The sequence below is a fragment of the Macrobrachium nipponense genome, chromosome 20 (genome assembly GCF_015104395.2).
Source record: "Macrobrachium nipponense isolate FS-2020 chromosome 20, ASM1510439v2, whole genome shotgun sequence".
Lineage (NCBI taxonomy): Eukaryota > Metazoa > Arthropoda > Malacostraca > Decapoda > Palaemonidae > Macrobrachium > Macrobrachium nipponense.
This window is the reverse complement of record NC_061089.1, coordinates 61,126,279-61,139,109: the sequence shown is the minus strand read 5'-3', so window position 1 is coordinate 61,139,109 and position 12,831 is coordinate 61,126,279. Positions and strand designations below refer to the sequence as shown.

At 35.2% G+C, this 12,831-nt stretch overlaps 2 protein-coding genes across 9 annotated transcripts in view; one reads left to right on the top strand and one right to left on the bottom strand.

Annotated features, from left to right (window-relative positions):
• Nucleotides 1–12,831, bottom strand: part of LOC135226510 (inhibitor of nuclear factor kappa-B kinase subunit epsilon-like) — a 282,872-nt gene that overhangs the window by 64,094 nt on the left and 205,947 nt on the right. The window lies entirely within an intron of this gene.
• The window catches only part of LOC135226495 (serine/threonine-protein kinase TBK1-like), a 99,638-nt gene that overhangs the window by 35,510 nt on the left and 51,297 nt on the right, over nucleotides 1–12,831 (top strand). For both annotated transcript variants that reach the window (XM_064266114.1, XM_064266122.1), the window contains 2 exons: nucleotides 10,651–10,852; nucleotides 12,142–12,280. In XM_064266114.1, coding sequence (XP_064122184.1) covers nucleotides 10,651–10,852; nucleotides 12,142–12,280 — 341 coding nt within the window. The remainder of the gene's footprint in view (nucleotides 1–10,650; nucleotides 10,853–12,141; nucleotides 12,281–12,831) is intronic.

Genomic DNA, 12,831 nt, shown 5'->3' with positions numbered 1-12,831 from the left:
AATGGCCTTCATAGTATTTAATAAGACTATTTTTTTTTGTATTACTAAAAATATTTAGCCAAAACAAAAGTGCAACAGTGTATGACAAGGCATGTTGACAGTTTAGTGCATTGCACCTATAGTGAGGTCGACTTAAAGTGCAACTGGCCATGGAGCACTGTAGATGGTGCTAGATGCTCTTTACAGTGCTTTTCACTTTTCATCTATTCACTGTAGCTGAGAGACCTTTGCAGATTTGTTAAACCACTGGGATAGTAATAAACTGTCTAACTAAATTAACTATCCTTTTGTTTTAAGTTCGCATAGAACAACAGAATCTTTCTGGTGATTAGTTCAGAACCTTGAATATGTAGACTGTTAAACCTCCACATGATGATGTATATAGCTGCCTCACTTTAACCTGAAAGGTATGGGTTCCCATTCAGATTCTGTGGGCATAGGAGTAAGAATATCCCAATGTGTAGTAAATTCCTAATAAGTTTGCTGGCTTCATAGTAAGAAAATAACATTGATAGTTGAATTCATTCTAAACATATATCATTTATGGTGTAGTTGAATAGCACATTTGTTTATAAGAGTTTTTTCTTTGAAGAGGATGGAATATGGTTCATACTTAGCAATTATTATGGTTGTGGTAATATCTATGGAAAGAAACCTGTATACTGTACAGTAATCTATTCACAGTGATGGTTAAAATATCCACTGATACAGCAATGTTTACAACCATTTAGCATAATAATATAGGAGAATTAATTTAAGCATCATTACAACAAGTCATTACTTAAATGAAAAGCTTATACATTACTAGTTGCTGTACTTGGCATTGCTCGGGATAAAAAAGGAGCATGCCGTCCGTGATGACAACCCCTACAGGGCAGATTATACAATCGCTTGGGATTTTGTCAAACCAAAGAAGTTGTGAAAAATCCGAAGCGTTTACTGTCAACTCTGAAAGTTGTAAAAAATGAGGGGAATGAAAAAGAGGTGTTAAGGGCCCCCTTAGAAATGGCCCTTGAATTTCGGATTATCTTTGAACTTTCCTTTTGGGTGGAGGGGAGTAGATGATAAATATTTGGTAGCCCTAGCTTTCATAGTTTGGACATGCATAATTACCAGACAGACAGAAATTGCCTTTTATACATACTATAGATGAGTAGCTATGTTAGTATTCTAGATTTTTGTGCCTAACAGAGACCTGCTTTTTGTAACAAACATCAGGATTACAATAATATGTACTTTTTCATATGTAGTGATTCTAAAATTCATTAGTTTCTCTTTACATGGTTACCATGCCTTTTCTAGTATTAATAGTAATACACACACACGCTGTGAAGGCTTTCATGTCCTTCATATTGTCTTAGAAAGTATAGACAGTGGTTTATTTTTAGAAGCTTTCAAAATTAAGCTGTGGCTTGGTTTAATCATTTAACCATTTTTTCATGTATGTGGGAGTTCTAAAATAATAAGTAAGATTTTGTTTATTTTCAAGTTTTGCTCACAGTCCTATGACAATATTGAAGGGTCTTTGGTAGATATATTGAGAGTGTAGTTGAAAACATTATATTTACTAGTGTTGCTCAGATTGGTATGAGTGCATTATCATTAGTATTATTCAAAGAAAACTCATAACCACATGAGTCAATAAAATGGAAAAGTAAATCCACAATAATATATCTGTTTGATCTTGTTATTTAAAATACAAAGCAGAAATCTTTCAATGACCTGACAAGGAGGACCATGCAGGTCATTGAAAGCTTTCTGCTTTGTATTTTAAATAACAAGATCAAACAGACATATTATTGTGGATTTACTTTTCCATTAGTATTATTAGAGTTTATGTATCCCGAAAATGAATGTTGAATTATGGAATAGTTACACAGATTAATTCCCAGTTCAGTTACTGTATATTACCAAATATACAATTTCCTTGTATTTCAGACCCAACATTAACTTCACCTTTTTTAAAATTGCACACCAAGCTAATGTACAGGGAAAGCGCATTTTATCACAGATCATACTGAGCAACTAAGACTGCCAGTTATAAAATTTTTTTTATCTGCACTTGCACTCTTCAGTTCTTGCTATTTTTGGTGCTTCACTAAATTCCACTCTGCATCAAACTTTAGATGCAACTATTTCATTAGATATTGTTTTAGTGCCCTGAATTTCCTACTGATGTTATTCGGTAAATTATAAATTCCATGCATTCAGCTGTTGACTGGTCTATTTTTTATAAAATTTGATGTGTTGGTAAACTTTTAATTAATAATAATAATAATGATAATAGATCAGAACTTTTCTTTTATATTAAATCTTGATATATTGTTAGATATGCATGCAAATTTCATTCCTTGGGATTCCAGTAATATTAAATGATGTCTTCTGTAAAAAATTAAATAAGAAAATATGTTCATGTTTTTTTAGAATTTGGTTGATATCCAAAGTGTGTTGGAGGGCAGTTTACCTTTATTGAAAGTAGGAGCTGTTCAAAGAAAGTATCTTTAAATCATAAACATTTTTGTAAATTTTCCCATGTCTTCTTAATTTTTTATGTATAAACATCAGTGTTATTTTGTACCATTGGAAATTAAATTTAACATACATTTTATAAATCATTGTATAGAGATTATGAATTTTTATTTATGAAAAATAAATTTCTAACTTCTGCTAATGTCAGTTTACCATTTTGACTCATTTTGTTTTCTTAACTATTTAAAGGAACCATAATAAAGTAGTTATTCAGCTTCAAGGTGAAACCAACTTCATTATTACATATATCATGAAAAATAAATATGTTGAAAGCAGAAAGAGAAAAATTATTTGTAAGCTTAAAAGCAACCAGCCAGAACTGAGTTTGTATTATCGCAGACAAGTTTTGGATCTCCAAAAAATCTTGAGTTTAAAATCCTTATGCTTTACACAAAATAGTGTCTTCACTGTCAGAGGGAATGAAACCGAATAAAAATTTCATACATTTTCATTAGGCTCATACTTCTGTTAGGGGTAACATTCTCCATTATAATTTTCTTCAGTACATCTTTATCCTCACAGTATCGCAAGTGCATTTTTGCATTAAAAAAATGCTTGATAATTCTCTTGTGTATGGGGGCTGCAGTCTCTCACTCTCATTGTTCCACCGATCCAGCACTGTACAGACTTCCTCATTGATTTGTCGATTTGAGTGCTACCTGTTAATAATGAGCATCTGGGTGACAGTCAATCTCTTGGCAAGTGTCCAGCCAGGATGAACAGTGGGTGAGGGCCCTCCTAACATAGGCCCTGACTCTGGTGTTCATGAACCTCACTGGGGATTCACTGTCACCATTCAGGCATAAGCCTGAGTTCACCTGCTTCGTGTAGACTGAAGTTCTTAGGCCATCATCGTTCTTGGAGACAAAGACGTTGAGGAGCAGGAACTGGCTGTTGTTGCTAAATTCAGTGATATAATTCAGCGAACTGCATTGCTGGAACATGCGCCGGACAGCTTCAACTTCATCTTCCCCGTGGGGGGTTAGTTCTGTCAGTGGACCTCATGTGGTGCACTTTAGGTATTACTTAAGGTTCTTTGCAGCAAGCCTTCGGCCCCTAGCTGCAACCACTTTCATTCCTTTTACTGTACCTCCTTTCATATATATTCTTTCTTCATCTTACTTTCCACCCCCTCCTAACACTTGATTCATGGTGCAACTGCGAGGTTTTCCTCCTGTTACACCTTTCAAACCTACCTACCGTCAATTTCCATTTCAGCACTGAATGACCTCATAGGTCCTAGTGCTTGACCTTTGGCCTAAATTTTATATTCAACTCAATTCAACCTCACCTTCATCGTCTGCCTGCACAAAAATATTGTCAGTGTATCTTGCGTATTTGTTGGGTGTTCTGATATGGAAGAAGACTCTCCTTCACTGTGCCCAGGTAGAAGTTCATGAGCCGGACACTATCGTGACACTATCCTTCTGTAGGAACATCAAGCCTTTATGAGTGTAGAAAGGGGCCTTCTTCGTACATATCTCAAGGATGGCCCATAGGGATACTTCTGGGATGTTCAGCTGGTGGGTAGAGGAGTTGTCCCTGTAGACATGGTCCATGATGATATTAATGGTCTCATGAATAGGAACATTTGTAAATAGGGATTCTACATCCAAGGAGGTGATAGTACCTGTCCCTTGGGAGTCTCAGATTTCTTCAAGGAACTTCGTTGAAGAGCGGAGGCTGTATTAGATTGGAACATAGGGTGGCAAAATTTAGTTGAGGTGCCTGGCCAATCCATATGGGGGCCCGGGTGTCTGGCTGATAATGGAGTGGAGGGGGTTTCCATTTTTGTGCGTTTTTACATTGCCATACAGTAAATAAGGCTTTACTCTCCGATGATGGGTAGGAGGCGTACTGCATTGGTAGCTAAATTGACACTGCTGATGATGTAATTAGCTTCTTTCTTGATTTCTTCAGTGGGGGTTTTTGGAGAGGCACTCAAACTTGGTACTCTCCAGCAAGATGGCATCCACCTTCTTGTGGTACTCCATCTTCTTGATCAGATCAGAGGCTGAGTCTTGTCTGCTCGGCCCACGGTGATGTCCTCATACTGTCGCAGTTACTTGACATCCTCCTTCATCTCACAAGAAAAAATACCACTATCATAGGGAGTTCTCGAGTTGGAGAATAGGTCTTAATGTCCATCAGAGCCAAGGCTCATGAGATAAGAGAAGCTTTCATGCCATTGGCCTTCAGACGTAACCCATCCCTATCATCAATTATCCAAGCTACTCATTGGAAGTAAAGACTGACCCATTATTTTTGAGATGTGGAAATCGTGTTCAATAATTGTAATGCTTAAGGGCCGTTGTCCGTGGCTGGCAGGGTGTTGGAGGAAGAAGTGTAGGGAGCCTTTCTTCCTCTATTCTCTTTGCATTGAACTCAGGTGTTGAGTTGAAAGGGGAGCTTTGCGGGACTCTGTGCCTTGATTGCCCTCCAGTCTTAATGTTAATGGTTGGATGGTGTTTTTCATTGTTAAGGTTTAGGTGATGTTTGAGGTATTTTTCTTGTCTTTTAGTATGTCAATTCTATCCCCAGGGCAGGGACAATTGACTACTTGTATGCTATGTTAGTCACCGGATCCATCCACTGTTGTAGAGGTGTGTCAGGCCAATTAGCCATACCCTACATGGTAAAGAATGCCAAGCATTGTACCTATGCTATTAACTTCTGTTCTCTAACTCATTATCATAAATATGTAATGTTTTGGGGTAAAAATAGCCAAGTTAATGATGGTTTTCGCTTATTGGCACCCCCTCAGGAATGGAACCCCTGCCGATAACCGGGGACTGCTTGTATATAAAAGTGAAATTTTTATAATAAGATAAGGTTTTACATATATATTTACCAAGTACGTAATTACAAATCAAAGCCCTCCCTCCTCCCCTCATATGGGTAAAGGATGAAAACTATTGAACTCCTTGCTGAAGTTATTCATTTCTTACCCTGAAAGTGGGAGGGGTCTAGTTGACCTACATCGACACTAGCACTAACTCGATTATCAACATTTTTAAGCTGCCGGCACTTGAAACTGTAAGCATTTGTTTTCATAGAAATTATTATTTTTTCAATGCATATTTAAATATTTAAGTACTGTACAATATTTAAATCTGCTTTTCAATTCCCAGTGTTTCCCCTACCTGAAAAAAATATTTAACTCAACTTTTGAATTCCCAATGTTTCCCCTATCTGAAAAAAGAAAATTGGACAGCTTCAGTACATACTGTATGAGAAAAAATGGCTGTGATTAAATGTAGGGAAGATTTGTGTTTAGTTTTCACACGTAGCTTTAATCCTTAGTGGACAGATACCCTGATATGAGTAACAATAATAGGTTTTGAGTGGTGGACAGATCACCTCCTGGTGAGTATCGATATTACATGCCATTGATTTGGAGAATTTGGGCGGGAAAGAGGTTCCATTACTTCTATTGCCCATATATTCACTAATGGCAACTTTTAGATTAGCTCAGCTTGCCGAATCTAGGCGTCTCATAATTCATTTATGTTCTTGACTTCAAGGGGACATGTAGTGCCGCTTTCTCTCCCTTGACATCTTTTTATTTATTTGCTCATAAATATAACCAGGGGTTGCTGTTGGTTTTAGTTCTTATCTTTCATTATAATATGTCAGTTATTATTGCAATTTTGCAAAGAAAAGTGCAAAGAAATATTAAAAGAAACATGTATAATCCAAAAAAGTTACTGCATCTTCAGTCTCTGTAAATTTACGTAAATATTTTCAACAAATATAGTACTCAGAAGTTGTTACTGATTTTAGTTCTTATCTGTTATAATATTGTGTGAGCAGTAATTATAATTTTACAAAATGAAATAAAATCAATTATTAGAAAAAACATGTATAACTTAGTAAAATGTATGATTGTCTTTTAAAATAGGCCCAAAAGGGTTTGTAAATAACACCTTCAATTCCCTTTGAAAGGTAGGGAGAATTTAAAAAAAAAAATTCTTACACCATGTGCACTTGCATGTCGTCCTTTTTCCGTTGATGTTTTTTCTGTAATTGGCTGACCTCAAGTTTGCCCGGTTCGGGGTTGCTGCATATTGTCTTTTTAGCCCGGCTCTTGAGGGTTAAGCCTTATATTTTTAAGGTAATGTTGTAAGAATGACTGAAATTATATTAAAGGGTTTTAGGATGATAGTTTAAGATGTATTTGGTGTTTTAACCATTAAAGTAATGATAATAACAATATAATTTTAGCATTGAAATTGATAGCTACATCAGCTGCATTCAGTTTATATAGAATTTTCTCTCTCTCTAATGACTAATTTTTCACAGTTACTGCATTCTGCCAGTAACTTGCTGATGTTTGAAATTCTGGGAGAGAAAAGCAGTTACAAACATCAGTATTAGTATTCCTCTCCAAGAATGAGAGGTAACTCTGAAAAATCAATTCCCAGAAAGATAACAAAAACTGTATGTGAATTGAATGCAGCTGATGCAGCTATCTCCTTCAATACTAAATGCATTAAAGAGGATCTACGATCTATATTAATAATAATGTTATTTTGTGAAAAAGTTAGTACTATTATATAATGTTCTTACTACTATTAAGGAACTAGTAAATTGTAAAAAGCAGTGAGTTTGTAGTAATGCTAGTTATACATCCATTTTAATCGGTCTCAAGTTTCATCATACGTATTCAACCCATTTATTATGTGTTTTTGTTTACCATATTAATGAAATATTGTGCGCCCCCATATACTGAAACTTCTTTATTAAAGAATAATGTTGATATTAAAGGAATGTTTATGTGATATTTTGTCCATTAAATGTAGATGAAATTAACATATGGTAGCCTAGAACATCATACAAGATAGTAGGTTTTAATTGTATGAGTGACTGGTCCGGACTTGTATTTATAGTTAATTTACCAAGCAGTTCTTTCTCCTTACACTGAGAGGACCATTAATGACACTGTTTAGATCTCACAAAAAAGGCGTGTTTTATGTAAAATGTGAGGGTTGGGTTTGTGGTTTTCTTTTGCTTTAGGTGTGAGGCTCTTGTAGTTCTATACTGTACAGGTAGTGTTCGAATTACGATAATTCGTCGTAAGATAATCCGATTTTACGATGGGGTTAGCAATTAATACTGATACGACAATATTTTGAAAATATTTTTAGATTTTGCTCGTAACGGGTGCATCCCAGTAGCGTACAACCAGGCAGCAAGAGAGACAGACCAAATGACAATAGCCTAACTTTATCCCATCTTCTACTTAAATACTAAATAAAAAAATAAAAAAAAGCAAAATATGAAAGTTTTGTTTTAATATGTTACTCGTTTGGTAAATGTGTACTACAGCCATGAACAACTGAGCAAGAAACAACGTTTAGCTAAGTACAACTGAATTGGATAACAGCATCCATTTGGCTTGTACGTATTTCAACCATCGTACGATAGTAAACAATTACCACATTTATGTTATAAATGACGTTATGTTTAATAGGACTGATACATTTTTAGGTAATAACATTGTTTGCTATAGATCAAAGATCAACAAGGAAGCATACTGTTAAATTTAAACAAAGTTGTATCTGAAGCTGAGAACACTTTTCGAGCTGCTAATGGCGGTTATTGTGCATCGGTAACAAAGATAAAACTCCCGTTAACTTATCCGATCAAACACAACCGTAGATAAAGTTGAAAGAATCATTTTAATCAAAGCTTCAGATCTTGAAAGAATACAGTTTACTGCTTTTTCATGCCGATAAAAGAAAAATGACGCAACGGTAAAGCTCGTAATACGAAGAAATCAAGTGAAAATAGCAAATGGAATCACGTAATTTTCCTTACACAATAAACATGCCCACAAAGCAATCTGTTAACGAAAAAACAATTTAGTTCCCAACGAGACATATTAAATTCATATTTTGACTTAAAATTAACACATCTTATAACAAAAAGATGACTTTGTCTCATATAAGTAAAGTATCAAGATATTTTTTCATGCTAACTAGAAGCAAAACAATTTGCTCCAAATTGAATTAAATCAACTCAGTGGTCTTGTTAAATACGACGAAATAAACTCGTATTCACCATCAGCTGATTTCCAGACCAAAACATTGACTGCTTTGTTAGTATTTTATGATACAAATGTAACATGAGAATACATACAATATAATAGGATAGAGTAATGTATAATTTTTAAAGGATTCACGGAAAAGATGCATATCCGTTATATTTTTATTCCCTAATTATGTGTAGGCATCAGCAGCCTGACAGGTATTGCTCAATAATGCTGATATTGGTCCGAATCTGAGTCCGATTTACCATGGTATCTATCATCGTATATGCAAGGCCAACTTGTTGATGTTATTCAATTTCTCTTAGTACTGAATTATCATGAGCCAATATGCATTGAGCCTAGAGAATTATCTGAAATTAATAATTACTATGCCGTATATGTATAAGTACGTATACTGTGTAGTGTAGGGTACGCAACCCTCTTTGTAAAGATGGTACTGATTACCCTAGTGTAGGCTAGGCTATATTCGAGATACGGTTTTTTCGACATACAGTGGGTTTTTTAGAACTTAACCCCATCGTAAGTAGGAGAATACCTCTTACTGTATGGGAAAAAAACATTTACTTAATCAACCATACAGAGTTCCTGAGTGGCCTAATCTGATTTATTTTATTTAGGATTTTCAAGTTTTTTTTATGTTTTTTTTTTTTTTATTTTTAAAACAAAAATGAGTCAGTAATAAGCATAATTTTTTTATATCAGATAATAAAACCAACTTACAAAGACTACTATTCATAGTAGTAACACCCTAGCTGAAATGTAAAGAGAGCTAAACCACCAGTATAATGTAAACCAGAGGTAAATAATACATAAATGGTTTGTATAAGACCTTTACCAATAAGTGCAGCTAAACCAGCGATAAATCGAGAACCCAATTCGTAGACAGAGCAAGAATGTGTTTGTGTGTGTGTGTGGAGAAGGCCTTCTCAACATCATGCAATAATAGCATGGGCATTTTTCCAAAAATATATGCAGAGATTTAAAGAGATTTTATCATAAAATGTTGAGATTCGTGAGTGGAATGTGATGGAAATATCATGACAATTAAGGAAGTCGTTGAGAGATGTTTTCATTGGCTAAAAAGTAAACCTGAGATCTCAGACTTTAAGATGATATGGACATGTAGATGTATTGCTGAGTAAGGAACTATTTGTTAGAAAAGCAATTGGATTGAAAGTAGAAAGATGAAGACAAATAGAAAGGGCCTAAAATATTGGGGAAAGTCATAAAAATTAGATCAGATGGGAATTAAGGAAGAAAGTGCACAGAACAGGAGTTGGGGGTGAGTGCTCATTTCACATCTAACCCTGTGGATGGAAAATCAGACAAGAATGTTGCTGATGATGATGATGATGAAGATGATACTGAGGCTGCTAGTTTTAATAGATGATATTTATACATGCTCAGAAATTCTTATGTCTGTTTTAACATTATTCCAAAAGTTATTGTAAATATATTTATCTTTCTTGGGTGTTTAATTTTTTTCTTTTTCTTTCAAACATGCAAAATGTTCATTAAAATATATACAAAGAAAGACTTGTTGCCATAAATGACAAAGTATGTTTATGGAATGTAGTGTTGGGAAGTGACTGTTAGTATTGTTGGATGGAGATGAGTAATTATGGTATTGTCAGTTAAGAAGAATAATTGGCATACAAGCATGATCAAGAGGCTTTTCAAGTGTTAGTGGTGTTTAGATATAACAGAAGCAGTAATTATTTGTTAGCTTGACACTGTTGGTCTAAAGCAATTTATTTGTACTTGTTACACATTGGTCCTCGTTTTTAAAGCAACACTCTTTGGTGGGTCAGATTCAGTCACAGAGATTTGTATAAACAGAACTGGAGCTCTGTGGTTTATTTCCAGAGAAAGCCTTTTGATACAAGTACGTAGTACGTATTGCTTCTCTGCTTCAGTTCTATGGTTGATGGCTCTAAGGGTTGTTCTTTATGTGCTGTCATTTGTATCACATTGATAGATTTTTTTACGTTATAGTGTCATCTTTTAACCTGTACAAAACTAAAAGCCGCAGAATAAGGTGCAAACTCTTTGATGAATATGTCTTGCAGGTCCGAGATTCCTTGTGTAGCATAGTACCTGTTGTGAATCAACTTCATGAGAGAGTAGTTAGCGGAAGACAGTTGAGCCGACAGTGGCAGCAGGGAGGGAATGATGTAAATGCTGTAGAAAGAGCCCCTAACAAAGCTGCAACCTATGTTACCAAACTCAGGGAGTCATGGCAACATTTACTGAGAGATAGAGCAGCCAGAAGTAAGTAATATGTATATTTTTATTCTTTAACCTGTAGCTCCATGTTTGTATAATGCCCTGGAAATCCCACACACAAACAGATTCAGAGCAAAAAAAAAAAGGGTGGGGGGCAAACCAAACTGGCTTTAAAAGGACGGAAGCAAAGCACGTCCTCTCTTAAAGGCAGTAAGAAAATAACTAGCATGCTCACGGGTTAAAGAGGGGTATGTGGCTAGAAGGTTTATCCTAGTGTTAAGACCTCAGGTTGGTTAGTTATGAAAAATACAACTTAATTAAAAATTTGTCATATTTCTGGAGTCTTGCATGCAGTACATTAAGCCAAAACTTTTATCACCTGAATATGAAAGTTCTTTTATCTGCTTGTGTTGTAAAAAACTTTACTCTTTCGTCCTTTATTAAATTATAGGCCACCAGTGTAATGTCTTTTTTTTAATCTTTGTCTCTTTTTATTTATTGTAGATTGTAGATACTCTGGATTCTTGTAGTAAATCTCTTAATTAAAAGATGTCTCAGGAGGCTAGAAAGACACAGCGTAGTTTTCTGACTTCATTAACACAAATTATATGTACAGTTTGTAACATACAAGTTTAGTTTCTATTGAGGGTTGTACGGTGCTGCTATCATCTACTACGAAGCCTTTCTTACCCACGGCTTTTTGCTTCTCTGCTTCTCTGCCTCTTCTGTCAACATTTCTCCAAAAAAATGTCTCCTCCTCCTCCTCCTAGTCAGATGGTCTTTTCTGTTGCCTTCTTTTGGTACTTCCTCATTGGTTAGTGACTAATGACGACGTGTCGATTGTACCACCCCTTTGGGTGGTAATAAATTTCAACACCACCTCTGCTGGGCATGATTGATGACGTAGTCAGAAATGTCGGGCTTCCGCTAGCAGGTCAAGGGTTAGTCTGGAGCTTTATCGTAAAGCAGGGAATGCATTTTTTTAATTGCCGCTAGCACAATAAACACCTCTGCTTATTGGGTTATTGTCACCGTTACGACAAACACATCCATTGCTTAACACAACTCTCTCTAACTTTACAGTATAATACTTTCAATTAGGTGTTTTGAGCTGTTTTAAAAGAAAAATGTTGTAGGCTATTAGAGGTTAGTTCTTTATCTAGTATATTCTTGTTCAGGTGGTGCGAGATCAATGAATATGAATTTTGGATGTTTTGGGTAGGACCAAACTAAGCAAGTGATAATATTTCTCATAACTGGCTTTGAATAACATCACTCTCAGTTTGAAATGTATTATACATTGAAAGCTAACTATATTTTGTTTTACATTTCAGCCCTTACCTTTAATGATGAGCAGTTTCATTTGCTAGAAAAGATGAAGATGAAAGAAACAGCTAAGTGTTTAGAAACTTTGCTTGCTGCTGTAACAGCTACTTTGCACCATACAACGGATACCCTTGCTGATTGGTGCAAGTAAGTCTTTTTGGCCATTTTGATTTTGTATTGTAAACTTTCTCTTGTATTGGAAAAAATAGGGATGTAATTTAAATGAATACATGACATCAGCCTTGTGATATTATGCAAATGTACATTTAGTCAAGTGCAATTTGATGTCTTCTAAATCATTTATAATATCTCACGAAACAAATCTGTTAAAAAAAGTTTGAGGAACACTTTGTAAATAACTAGGAGTAATTAAGGTGAAATAGGGTTAAGTGAAATTGATTGCAGCCCATGCTTGGACTTGAGAGCAACATGACTTTTTTATGTAAATGCAAAGAATCCTGTGCTTGTTGAATTCATGAAACTGTTGACAGTTTTTAGAAACATTCTAAAAATAAGGAAACTGTTGTTAATTACCAAAATCCACCTCCAATAACTTATGAAGTATGATAGATATGGAGATGAGGAGAGACCCTTAGGCCAGATAATGAAAGGTATGGAAAGCATAGGGCAAGTGAATAAAGAAGGGTAGCTAGTAAGAAGAGATTTGAAGATTGCCAAAACTGTTATCAGACATGTTA